The sequence below is a fragment of the Acomys minous genome, assembly GCF_964271855.1.
Source record: "Acomys minous genome assembly, chromosome: 4".
In the NCBI taxonomy this organism is placed as follows: domain Eukaryota; kingdom Metazoa; phylum Chordata; class Mammalia; order Rodentia; family Muridae; genus Acomys; species Acomys minous.
Genome location: NC_140486.1, coordinates 48,202,919 through 48,217,070, shown reverse-complemented (window position 1 = coordinate 48,217,070; position 14,152 = coordinate 48,202,919). Strand labels below are relative to the sequence as shown.

The following is a 14,152-nucleotide window of genomic DNA, read 5'->3' as shown; positions in this document are numbered from 1 at the left end:
TACACAATATATATTTAAAAACTGAAGAAATTAAACACCAACAAACCAAATAATCTAATTTTCAAAATGGGGTACAGAGCTAAACAGAGAATTCTCAACAGAGGAATCTCGAATGGCTGAGAAACACTTAAAATGTTCAATATCCTTAGTTGTAAGGAAAATGCAAATCAAAATGACTCTGAGATTCCATCTTACACCCATCAGGATAGCTAAGATCAAAAACTCAATTGACAGCACATGCTGGTGAGGGTGCAGAGCAAGGGGAGCACTCCTCCATTGCTGGTGGGAGTGCAAATTTGTACAACCACTTTAGAAATCAATCTGGTGGTTTCTGATAAAATTGGGGATAGATCTACCTCAAGACCCAGCAATACTACTTCTGGGCATATACCCAAAAGTTGTTCACCATACCATAAGGACACTTGCTCAACTGCTCATAGAAGCTTTATTTGTAAGTGCCAGAAACTAGAAACAGCCTAGATGTCTCTCAACAGAAAAATGGGTAAAGAAAATGTGGTACCTCCACACAATGGAATACTACTTAGCTACTAGAAACTAAGACATCATGAAATTTGCAGGCAAATGGATGGAACTAGGAAAAGATCATCCTGAGTGAGGTAACACAAACCCAGAAAGACATGCATGGTATGTATTCACTTATAAGTGGATATTAGGCATAAAGTACAGAATCGCCATACTACAATCCACAGACCCAAAGAATCCAAGGAAGGCCCAAGAGATGATGCTGAATCTCACTCAGAACAGAAAATAAAATAGACATCTGAAGTGGATGGCTGGAGAGAAACGGGTGGGAAGAAGAGGGGAGAGAAGAGAAATCAGTGGATGTGGCATATCCGGGACAGAGAAGGCTCCTGGGAGTTGATGGGAGTGACCCTAACTGAGACTCCTAGCAGTGGGGGTTAAGGAGCCTGAAGTGGCCACCTCCTGTAGCCAGGTGGGACTTCCAGTGGAGGGAGGTGGACACCACCCATAAAACCTTAGACCTAAAATTTGTCCTGCCCATAAGAAGTGTAGGGGTAAAGATGGAGCGGAGATTGAGGGAATGGCAAACCAATAAGTGGACCGACTTGAAGCCAATGCCTATCACTATTAACGATACTCTGCTATAATTGTAGACAGGAGCCCAGCAGAACTGCCTTCTGAGATGTTTCATCCAGCAGCTGATGGAAACAGATACAGAGACCCACAGTTAAACAATAGGCCAAGCTCAGGGAAGTCTATAGAAGAGTGAGAGAAAGAATAGAAGGAGGTAGAGGGGTCAAGCCACCACAAGAAGACCTAGAGAGTAAACTAACTTGGACCCATGGAGGCTAACAGAGACTGAACCAAAACCAAAGAACAGGAATAGATTGGATCTTGACCTCCTACAAATATGTAACAGATGTGCAGCGAGGTCAACATGTGGGTCCCCTAACAATGGGAGTAGGAGCTGTCCCTGACTCTGTTGGCTGTCACTGAATCCTTTCCTCTAGCTGGGCTGTCTTGTCAGACGCCAGTGGGAGAGGATGCATTTACTCTTACTGTGACTTGAGGTGCCTGGGTGGGTTGGTACCCCCTTGGGAACCTCCTTTTCTCTGAGAAAAAAAGATAGAGGAGAATGGGGGAGAGTGTGAGGGCGGGATCAGGGGGGGAGGAGGAGGAAGCTGGGACCAAGCCATGAAGAGATTAAATTAATAAATACATAGACAAAAACATTATTGGAACATTACTTTGAAATTCAGGTGAAAGAATAAACTGTAAGTAATAGCTAAAGAAGCTCTCAAAAATATCAAAAACATGAGGAAAAACTCTAATAATTCCTTAGACTTTTTAATGAAGTTGTATTAATTGAGTCAGCTTGATATTGGTACAGAAATAGAAACTATGGTTGATGTAACAGATCAAAAGAGCTCAAAATAGGCTTGCACACACATGGGACATTTTAGTACCACAGAGATGACAAGTCATGTTGCCTAATTGTGCTCAGGCCATTAGAACCATAGTTAAGGTGTCTTGACTAACAGGTGTTTATTTCTCATGTTCCGCAGGTGGAAATCCAAGATCATGGTGCTGGCACAGTCAGACCATGGTGAGACTCTTGTTCGAGTCTGTATACACGAGCCTTCTCATTAGCTATGTCTTTGCTTAGTAGAAAGGCAGAAAGGTCCAGAGTTCCTCATGTTGTAAGGGCATAAATCTCTCATTGAGGGCTCATCTTTATGGCATGTCAAACCTAATCACGTAGGCTAGAGTGATGACTCAATTGTTAAGAGCACTTACTGTTCTCCCAGAGGATCCAGGTTCAATACCCAGCACTGACATGGCAGTTAACAACTACCTTTACAGTTCTTCAGATCTCCAAGGATACTGCACATAGGTAGTGCATTTTACATGCTTGTAGTCAAAACACTTATACAGATAAAGTAAATCTTACATATAAAATAAGCCTTAAATTTTTAATGGTTTCTATAAGCAAATTATGGGTGATATGGTCAGGCCATAATACAGCAATGGAAAAAAGATGAAATTCTCACTTAAAGATTATAATCTATAATTGTTCTATTTTGCTTTTTGTTACTATGATAAAATGCTGACAAAAACCAACTTTGGGAGGAAATGGTTTATTTCAGCTTACATTTCTAGATCACAATGCATCATTAATGAAAGTCGGGGAATGAACTCAAGGCAAGAACCTAAGGGCAGAAAACCCGAAAGAGGACTGTAAACTGACTTGCTCCCTGGTTATCTTTCTTCTGCAGACCAAAACTCCCTGCCTAAGTAAGGATAGCAACATCCACAGTAGGCCAGGAACCTCCTATATCCATCAGTAATCAAGAAACGATCTCACAGACATGTCTGCAAGGCAATCTGATGGAGGCACTGCCCCTGTTGTGACTCTCTTGATAACTCTGTGTCAAGTTGAGAACTGAGACTAAGTAGGAGATCCATATAAAATAATCCAACTGGATCATGGTCCACCGCAATAAATTAAGTCAATTTCCGCCATGTGTGGTGACACACACTTTTTATTACAGCAATCAGAAGGTAGAAACAGGTGGAACTCTGTAAGTTCGTAGCCAGGCTGGTTGGCATAGAGAGACTCTGCCTCTAAATAAACTTAAGAGGTCAATTCCTAAGGCAAATAAGATGTAAATATCCAAAAACAAACTCAAATAAAGTTCCTAGTGTGAAAAATGTAAACACATTTTAGACCTTGAAGACAAAGTAGTTTAAAGAAAAATATTTAATATAAAATAAAGGATTAGTTGGGAGTGGTGGTACACACCTTTAATCCGAGCACTCGAGAGGCAGAAGCAGGTGGATCCCTGTGAGTTTAAGGCCAGCCTAGTCTACAAAGTGAGTCCAGGACAGCCAGGACTATTACACAAAGAAACCCTGTCTCAAAAAACCAATAAAATAATAATTAATAATAATAATAATAATAATAATAATAATAATAATAATAATAATAATAATTTGAGTTGGGTTTGATGATACATGCTTTTAATGCATTCCAGATGCAGAGGCAGGCAGATCTCTGAGTCTGAGGCCAAACTGGTACATAGTGAGTTCCAAGACAGCCATCACTACACATTGAAAACCTGTCTCAGTAATAATAATAATAATAACAGAAGGAGGAAGAAGTTAGTAACTATGGTCAGATTAAAATACTTTTGCTTACCAATACTTTAGAGATGTGAAAATACAAGGTAAAAATCAGGAAGAAATACAACACACTGACAAAAATTAGTGTCAAGAATATATAGGGTCTGGGGCATGTTGACACATAGTCCTAATTCCAGAACTCAGGAGACATAAGTAGGAAGATCCCTGTGAGTTCAAAGACAGCCTAGACTGCATAGTGAGCTCCAGGGAAGTCAGTCAGAGCTACATAGTGAGATCCTGTACCCAAAAAAGACACTCAAAGAGGATATATTTCAGTGGTGGATCCACTTACCTACCATGCACAAGGTCAAGGGTTCAATTCCCAAGGCCACCAAAAGTGTGTGTGTGTGTGTGTGTGTGTGTGTGTGTGTGTGTGTGTGTGTGTTATTCTAAACCAATGTAAACAAAAAAGTAGGAAATTAATTAAAAAATATAGGCATATCACAGGAAAAGTACATATAAACCTATGAAGAGACACACAAAATTTTTGCAATTAATCATGGAAATAGCGATGAAAATCAGACTAAAATACACAGAGGTCTGAAGAAACATAAAAGCCAAATCTTGGAAAAGGTGGCTTGTACATGAGAACAGTTATCTAGTAAACATTTTGGAAAGTGGTCAGGCATTATCTACTGGAGTTTTTCACATATTTAATTATTTAGTTCGTTATGTTACATATTTTAAACATTGAGAGAGAGAGGGAGACCTCTGTCAGTTGGTCTATCTGTCTGTCTATGACTGTATGTGGGCAAATGAATGCCACAGTGCTCATACCATGGAGTGCATGCGAAGGTCAGAGGATGAGATTGTGGGATCAATTCTCTACTTCTATGTGGGTTCCAGAAATCAAACTCAGGCTGTCAGGCTTGACATCAATCACTTTACCTACAAAGCCATCTCACCAGCCCTACTTTTTAAAATTACATTTATATATGTACTTTGTATAGGAAAAGGAGGCCATGCCACACATTTGGAAGTCACAGAAGAGTTTGCGGGAACCAGTTTTCTCTCTCCACCATGTGGGTCCTTTAGCTAAAACTCAGGTCATCAGGCTTGGCAGCAAGTCACTTTACCAGATAAATGTTTTTCTGGGGACATTATTTTCCTATTTATATTTTCCTGTTGGGTATATAAAAAACTAAACACTATTTTCATTATTAAAGTTGGGCAGGCCTTCATATTGGCTACTCTTGGGAACTTAAGAAGAACCTCTTGACTTTTTTTGTGTGTGTAAAAAGAATCTGTTTCTCTGAAGGACTAGGAGAATTACTCAATGGTTACCTCTTCCCTAAAAGACCAGAAGAGATGAACTGAGAGAATCCAGTGGTGCCGGCTAGATGTGGAGCCTTGTCATCCTCGCATTTTCAGAGTGTTAGGTAAGGGTGGACAGAACTGTTACCTAGTCCTGCCCAACATTTTCTGGAACTTGGGTCCTAAGACTGGGCTCTTGGACTTGGTGTCCAATAGTTTGTCTTCCAGAACTTCATTTAATTCTTTGAATGAGCAATTTTCTTAACAAGAGAAGAAAATTCTACCTGAAATGCGTGGTTTTGAAAAGCCATCCTTAAAGTGAAAAAGCTTCCGCAAGGCAAAGGACAATGTCCATAGAACAAAAGAAGCCTACAGTCTTGTGGAAGAGTAGGAGGAAGGATAGAGGGAGCCAGAGGGGTCAAGGACACCACAAGAATATTTACAGAGTAAACTAACCTGAGCCCATGGACTACCAACCAAAGAGCATGCATAGGCTGGGCCTAGACCCCTATACATATGTAGCAGATGTTCAGCCTGGTCAACATATGTGTTCCCTAAAAATAGAAGTAGTGGCTATATCTCACTCTGTTACCTGCCTTTGGATCCCTTTCCCATAACAGGGCTGCCTTGTTGGGCCTTAATGGGGGAGGATATGTTTAGTCCTGATGCCACTTGAGATGCCAGGGTAGGTTGGTGCCCTTTGGGGGCCTCTCTCCTCTGAGAAGAAGGAAAGGAAGATGGGGGAGAGTACATAAGGTGGGACTGGGAGGGAGGGGCCTGAAATCAGGCTTTGAACTGATGAAAGAAATAAAAAGAAAGAAAGAAAGAAAGAGAAAGAGAAAAGCCATTCTTTGGCATTTATTTTTAACTTCAAATTGTCTTGTTAGTTTCCATTCTATAAAGCCAGATTTTACCTAATTCCTCACTTCAATTTAAATAATTGAAACATATATAAGTGGTAAAGCAGACTTCCCCAGAGGAATAGATCATCTAAAATAGGGTCCACCCGAGTCTTTCTGGAAATAGGTGCTTTCTCTTAAAAGGAATGCCTGGGTATAGGGAATGTCTTTCCATCTTCAGTGCTGAGGCCATATTGTAAAAGAAAAGTAATTTTCTTTAAAGTTTGAGGATAAATTGATTCTAGTTTCTCAGGATGTGTCTACTTCTATAAAGAGATCTCCTCAAGAAAGTAGAAAGAAAGAGCCCTAGCTCTCCCAGAGACACAACTGTCTTCTTGGGGTGCCTTCAGTTTTCACCATTAGTTGAATGCCAACATCTCCAACAGAAAACCAGCTCCCCTGTAATTTGTGTGTCTCCCACCTCAAACAGAGATTTAGTTCTTGCTGTGAGCTAGTATCACCTTCTTTATCAGCTATCCCTAAGATGACACACCTGGGGCCTTGATCTTTAACCTCAAGGATCAGATGTAGCCAATCAACCCTATCTTCGATACTGCCCTGTATCTCCTTATCTATTCTCCCATCCAAGTATTAAGCAGGCTTGACTTGGCTTAGTTTTCACCATGTTCAGGGTTGTGTGACTGAGGACTCTGTCAGTTCTTTATAGAATTTCTCTTTATAGCATAGAAGCTACTTAGAGTTTTCCATTCTATGTCTGAAGAAAGTGGGCCTTCACATCCCACATAAATTTTGTATGTGCCATGTTGAACCATGTAAAGGGATTGGGGGATAAAGTTAATGTCTAGGATCCTAAGATAAATAATAGGCAGCCAATAGATGGTACCATCTTAGGCAGAGTCCCCAAAGTAATTGACTTCTGATATCCTCTTGACAGTATGGACAATGAAATTGGTTCCACATCCTGCAAATGATGATAGTTTGGCCAGGAGTATACTCCTTTAAGGATACTCTCAGAATAATTAAAGACCATTCAAGAGCTTGGTGCAAACTGAAAGTGGACAGTTTGACTATTTCCAAAACTTTGCACTAAACATACTGACAAGGGACAAATGGAGTTCTTGCCAGTAGCACTGGGAGCCATCATCAACAGGACAAAGAAAGAAGCCTGGATCCTATGGAGAAATGTGCTGTCCCCAAAGCTGATTTGTACTGCAAGAAAGAGTCCTAACCTTGGAGTTAGAGGAGAAAGAAAAAAACTAGAACTCTTTGCCCTCATATTCACTATTCATGACAGAGAAAGCATTTAAGAGAGGAAGCACACATAAAGCAATAGCCAGACATGGGATGAAAGGAAATGAAAGAGAACATTCTGGGTATTGGCATTTGAAGGCCCATTCTAGGGCAGACAGACACTGAGGATGGTGGATGGTAGAGATGTTGTTCTTGCTACATTTTGTATCCAAACACCCCTTGGAAATGAAGAAGAGGCTGATAAAATCATAAAAGATGGGAAAAGGGAGAGAGAATAGAGAATAAAAAGTTGTTAAAGTCAGGAGAGTTTTTTTTAGACTGAAATCTGTCAAACTCCCTTCTCCTTGGTCTTCATATCCTAGCAAAGAGTTGCCTTAGCCTGGGGAGGAATGCAGTTTCCTGGGATGCCTTTGGAAAGCTTTGGGATTTCATCCTTAAGGGGAAAAGCTTAGGAAAAGGAGGGAAGACAAGGGAAGAAAAGCAAGACAGATTCTCCATTAGTGCAAGGGAGAGAGACATCCAGGAAGGTCAAGGGTTTAGACCTCTACTCATGAGAGAGGACAATGTTACCTTATAATCCCAGGGATCTGAGTCCCATTGCAGGGGTATCTTCTGTTCTTAACGTTGTCACTGGGATTGCAGCAAGATGCACACAGAGCCTCAGTAAGCCAAATTCATTAGGATAAAGTTTATTAGAGTAAATACTTGTTCTGACAGACTTGAGTGAAGTGTCTGAGGATAGGATCTCAGGTTGTGGCATTTTATATTTTTCTATGTCACCTGGTCACATCTCCCATCCTTCCTTTTAATTGGTGGAAAGCTTCTCTCTTCTTGTGTAGATTAATTGCTTGGAACCAGGATTTCCCATAATCATCTCACCTGGTCACAAGATCTCATGATCTGATCTCATAACTGTTTGTCGGTTTGGGTATCCCATCACCCCAGACCTAAGGTTAGACAACAGAGTTTGTCGCCAACCACTTCCTCTGCCCAAGTCTTAATTCTGTCTCACCTAGAAATCCAAAAATGATCCCCAGATGTTAAGCCAAGGGTTAATAAAATTAAATTGGATCGTTTTTCTTCTTACTTTCCTTCTACTCCCATTCACTCTTGCTTGCCCCGTAAGATTTCTATTGAAGGCATTTAAACTTTTAATGCATATCATGTGAAAAGAAAACTTGCTGAAAGCAGAGCTATCAGGCTGTCTCAGGCAGTATATGCTGGGGGACTACACAGACTAAAATGCCTACTCCTGCCCGAAGCCAGTCCTATTTTTTAACCTGCTTTAAAACAGGTCTAGTCACTAGGTACTGCTCACTAGGTACTGGCTACTCAAGTATGATGCATGTAACTTAAACACAGAAACAACTTAAAATAGTAAATGGTTTCAACTGGAAGCAAATAAATGGAAAAAAACAATGGTAGACCCTAAGCAGACCAGGTGTGATATTAAGCAAAACCTTTTGCCAACTGTCCCCAGCAGCTCTTATTTGTTAGCATGTAGTTTCCCTGGATCTTGCCTCTGGAACTATAGTTTGGAGTTACCATGATGGTTTAATGGAGTTTTTAAAAGTTAGAGGCCTGGGACAGGACACATGTAGACTGGACTATTAAGACTGGTATCTTTAAATTTTAAATAAATAAAATAAGATATAAATAAATAAAAATAAAGACTTGTACCTCACCTTCTTTCAGCTCTATAGGTATTTAATACCTGTTATTGAAAAGGCATGTTGGTCAGAGGGATGGGGCTATGACCAGGATGAAATGTGAATAAACAAATAAAAATAATAAATAAGTCATGTTGGTCTTGTAGCAACACAGAAAGATGAAACTTACTTTAGTGGTATAAAGAATGACTCTAGGGCAGGGCATGTTGGCAAGCGCCTTTAGTCCCAGCACTTGAGAGTCAGAGGCAGGAGGATCTCTGTGAGTTTGAGACCTGCCTGGTCTACAGAGAGAGAGTCCAGGACAGCCAGAGCTCTGTTACATAGAGATACTCTTCTAGGAAAATAAAGCAAAATAATGACTCTTAAAATTGTATGGTCCCAACAGCTTCTTAATTCTAAGTCTGTTGAGGGCAAGCTGAATCATGATTTGGGGAAGGGGGATTTCATCTTGCTTTGGTGTATTTAGGGGTTTGTTGGGAGGTACTGTCTCTGTTTATATGCATACATAGAGTTTAGTAAAAGCACTTTTCTTATGGTTCATTATTTTATATTGTGTCATTAAAGCTCTCTAGACAGCATAACCAAATTTAGAAAGCTGTAACACTGACAGTAGTGCGAGCAGTTATAGAGCCAACGTGAACTTACGAGTCAATCACCCCTTTGCATTGCTTACTGTGATAATGTTAGTACTAAGTGCACACTAGTCCTACCTAAGTGATGATGTCACCCAGCAGGACTCTCTGTCACCAAACAGAACAAAATCTTTTCTTGACTTTACTTTCTGTTTCCTGGAAGAATGAATGATGGTTCAGAGAACGGTGAGTGACCTAAAGTGAATCAGCAACCCTTAAGTGAACGGACACAACACTGTGAATTGCTGTCCAGGCCAGGACCTGGAGACAGGGAGCTAACGGGAACTCTCCTTGTCTAGGCAGATCATCTAAGCACAGCAGCATAACCCTTTAGTTCCTTCCTCAACCTAAAGCCTGGCTACTTTGGAAGAGGAGAAAGAAAAAAATCAGTGCAGGTAAAGACCACACTGCTTCCCAAAGGCCTGATGCTCACGACTCCGCCTACCAATACCGTTGCAGTGTATAATACAACTATACTTTGAAAATGAACCACACTATTTGAGGTTAGAGTAGGAAGTCCAGGAAGCCTACTCTGCAATTTTACTCAAGAATGCGGAAGCCATGCTGGTACACAGGTACATTCTTTTCTGAGAAATCAACAGGAATATCTCGGTGGTTACCTAAAGACTTTAAAAACTTTAACAGACTAGTGTGGTGCGCATTAAGCAGGCTTTAAACTATAACCCACATCTAGGATGGATTAAGCAATACCCAGATTCATGAAATATGATCAACTCTAAATGGTTTGGTGATACTTGAGACTAAACAGAGAACCAAATTATGCTTCACTCACAACACATAACCATTCAAGATGCACATATAAGTTTATGAGAAGCCCTGATAACTGAGATGAAGTACATAGGGTCTCGGGTTCACCCTGTAGATCCCGCCACCAGCAAAGGCGGTGATTTTTATATTTCTGTAGGATCGTGGGAAGAAACAATATGACATAAGCAAAGCTCTCTCCACAAAGTTTGAGATTTGAGGAAATGCAGACAAACCCGAAACTCCCAATCAAAGATAACTCCATGTTGGTCTTGAACTCTTTGACATCTGGAGCTGTGGTCCTCATACTCATGTGCTCTGTCTGACAGGGGCTCATCAGCACACTTCAGTATTCTTCCACCATGCTCATCATCATCTTCCTGCTGTATTCATAGGCCAAAAATAGAGCAGCATTGGAAGGGATGGCTCGAATCAAGGTGGCTTTCAATCCAGAATACAAGGCTAATATTCCTTCACTTCTCACGATGCTTATAAAGGTTCGGATTAATCCTGCCGGCTGCCCAAACATAGAAATAACCTGGATTCTGGATTTAATGCAGTCCACTGGGAATATGATAAGCCAGAGACAGATCCCTGCAAAGCCTCCACTTAACATCAAAGGGACAGGGCCTAGTTCATCCTTTGGTCTCCCTGATGCAAAAAAGGATCGGCTGATTTCATAGCCCCCGAAGAAGAAGAAATAGCCAGGTACTTCCTGGGCTAGAGTGGTCGGGAGTCCACGATAGAAGCCTAAGGGACCGTCCTTCATGAGGATACTCTTAACCATTGACCAAATTGTGTTATAGCTTTGTGCTATCTTCCCTGACATCTTCATTTCATACATGGTCTGTAGCCGGCACTTCACGAGCTCAGTGGGGCAGAGAGCCAGCGCAGCAAATGCCGAGGCCAACGACCCAGCAGCAGCAGTCTGCAAGTCATTCAGCTCTGCGCTATGGTCCACTCGGGCCACTTTCCTCACGAACTGTTGGCAGAAGCCATAGCACATAAACAGGACAGAGCCCTGGGCGACGTAGGCTAGCAGTGCAGGGCTGGTTCCCCTGTAGAAGCCCTTGAAGCCCACTTGGTTGTAGGTCTTTAGGAAACAGTCGGTGAGGCCTTTGTACAAGCTGGGGAATGTCTGCATCTTCACTTTCATGGTGTCGAAGGGTTGCCCAGTCAGCACACAGGCTGCACCCCCGAGGGCGCCCGCGGTGAGGTCTATGGCGGCTTGGATGGCAGGGTGGACTTCATGTTTGTCCACCCTCCCATTGGTGTCTTTGGAAGGCAAGTCTCTGTGGGCTCCCACGGCCGGCCGCTGTGAGCCCTATGGGTCTGGCTCCTTGCCAAGGCGACTCAAACCAAAGCCTCTGCCCGCCGCACTCCCCAGCCGCTGGGGAGTAACCCCCGGCCACGCGCATCCACGAGAGCCCCCACTGTCCCCGTGGGCAGTGGCAGAATGCTTTCAGTGGTTTCGATGGCCACTCCTCCCATAAATACATGTGAGGGAACGCTTCATTTACTGGGCGTGTGAGCCAGTGGTAAAGCGTGTGCTTAGCTGAGTGGACCACAGCTAGTTCACCCACAGCAAGTTGAGAATAGAAGGATGCTTACCCTTTGGAGGCCAGGTCTCCCGGTTTCTTACCACGCAAAATGACACAGGAGATATTCTTAGTTGATCCAGTCTGGATTTAAAGGTCACTACCGGAACAGAGCTTTGAAATTTAAAAAAAAAAAAAAAAAAAAAAAAAAAAGGCCATGCACAGGGGAATACACCCTTAACTCCAGCATTCAGAAAGCGGGGGCCAGCTTTTGAATTTGAGGCCAGCTAGAGATAGACAATGAAACTCTGCCTCAAAAATGAATAGAAAAGACAAACTACTTGGGATCTGCTACATTCAAGTCCATGGCAGGAACCAAACCCCCCCCCCCACCCCCCAGGCAGATGCTTTTCTCTCTTCTCCCAGGCGAGTAAGACGGGATTCTGAGTTCTGCAGACACACTACTTCGGAGATGTAACCAAATGTGGGTCAGTGTGCTGCAATGTTTGATTTAGCTTTCTTGGACTGTATTGCAAAGTGAGGCCAGGTGTAGTGGCACCTGCCTTTTGTTGTTTTTCTTGTTTGGTTTGGTTTGGGTTTTTGGTTTGGTTGGTTGGTTGGTTGGTTTTTGTTGTTGTTGTTGTTGTTGTTTTGGTTTGGTTTTTGGTTTTTGGGGTTTTTTTTTTAGGTTTTTCAAGACAGGGTTTTTCTGTGTAGCCCTGGCTGTCCTGGAACTATGTAGACTAGGCTGGCCTCGAACTCAGGAGATTCGCCTGCCTCTGGCTCCCAAATGCTGGGATCAAGTGCCTGGTGTGGCACAAGCCTTGAATCCCAGGCAGAGACTGGCAGATCTCTCAGTTCAAGGCCAGCCTGGTCTACAGAGGCAGTTTCAAGACAGCCAAAACTATACATAGAGATGCTGTCTCAAAAACAAAACAAAAAGAGTGAGACATTTAAAATCAGATTGTGCATGGTAAGAGGTAGGCAGTTTTGGTTTTGTTTTGGCAACAGATAGCCTTTTCTTTGAGGAATGTCCAACTAGCTGCTGGCATTAATCCTTTTCTCTGAAATAACTTCTCTTTGGAGAGAATATTCTACAATTTTTAAAAAAGATTAATTCTATTTTGGATATTAGACCTTTGTCAGATGCAGGGTTGGTGAAGATCTTTTCCCAGTCTGTAGGCTGTCACTTTGTTCTGTTGACAGTGTCTCCTGCCTTACAGAAGCTTCTCGGCCTCATGAGGTCCCATTTATTAATTGTTGACCTTAAGGCCTTGGCTATTGGAGTTCTATTCAGGAAGTTGTCTCCTGTGGCTATGTGTTCCAGGCTCTTCCCCACTTTTTCTAATTGATTTAGTGTCTCTGGTTTTATGTTGAGGTCTTTGATCCACTTGGACTTGAGTTCTGTGCTTCACCAATCCTGCAGCAAAGGTCTAATATCCAAAATATATAAAGAACTCAAAAAATTAAACACCACCAAACCAAATAACCCAACTGAGAAATGGGGCTCAGAACAAAACAGAGAATTCTCAACAGAGGAATATCGAATGGCTCAGAAACACTTAAAGAAATGCTCAATCAAATGCATCAGGGAAATGCAAATCAAAACAACTCTGAGATTCTATCTTACACCCATCAGAATGGCAAAAATTCAAGTGACACCACATGCTGGCAAGCATGTGGAGATAGAGGAACACTCCTTCATTGCTGGTGGGAATGCAAACTAGCACAGCCACTTTGGAAATCTGGTGCTTTCTCAGAAAACTGGGAATAGGGCTTCCTCAAGACCCAGCTACTCCACTCCTTGGAATATACCCAGAAGATGCTCCAGCACACAACAAGGACATAGGCTCAACTATGTTCATAGCAGCCTTATTCATAATAGCCAGAACATGGAAACAGCCTAAGTGTCCCTCAGTAGAAGAATGGATAAAGAAACTGTGGTACATATCCACGATGGACTACTACTCAGCTATTAAAAACAAGGAATTCCCAAAATTTGTGGACAAATGGATTGAACTAGAAATGATCATGAGTGAGTTAACCCAGAAGCAGAGTCAAATGGTATACCGAGAAGAGACTTGATACCCTATGAGCATATACAGGGGGAGGTAATCCCCCTCAGGAACAGTCATAGGGGAGGGGAATAAGGGGAAAATGGGAGAGAGGGAAGAATGGGAGGATACAAGGGATGGGATAACCATTGAGATGTAACAAGAATAAATTAATAAATAAAAAAAAATTGCTACCTAAAAAAAAAAAATTACTACCTAAAAAAAAAAAAGAGTCAAATGGTATGTACTCACTTATATCTGGACACTAGTCTTCACTTACCAGGAAAGTGGGACAGAGGAGAGGCCATCCTACTGGGACTCTAGATGAGAGAACCATGGGAGAATGGGGAAATAAAAGGATCCAAAGGGTCCTAGAAACCTACAAGAAGAACATTATGACGAGCGGATCTGGGCCCAGCAGTCCTGCTCAAACTATGGCACCAGCCAAGGACAATACACACA

At 42.0% G+C, this 14,152-nt stretch overlaps 1 protein-coding gene across 1 annotated transcript; it reads right to left on the bottom strand.

The window, feature by feature from the left end:
- Window positions 1-7,157: 7,157 nt before the first annotated feature.
- LOC311596588 (mitochondrial ornithine transporter 2-like) lies at window positions 7,158-11,970 on the bottom strand. Its single transcript, XM_084780198.1, has one exon. It carries the CDS (start codon window positions 11,252-11,254, stop codon window positions 10,445-10,447), a length of 810 nt encoding a protein of 269 aa, XP_084636324.1. The 5' UTR covers window positions 11,255-11,970; the 3' UTR covers window positions 7,158-10,444.
- Window positions 11,971-14,152: the final 2,182 nt, after the last annotated feature.

Excerpts from the sequence above, each read along its gene's own strand:
- LOC311596588 (XM_084780198.1), bottom strand. The coding sequence starts at position 11,254 with ATGAAAGTGAAGATGCAGACATTCCCCAGCTTGTACAAAGGCCTCACC.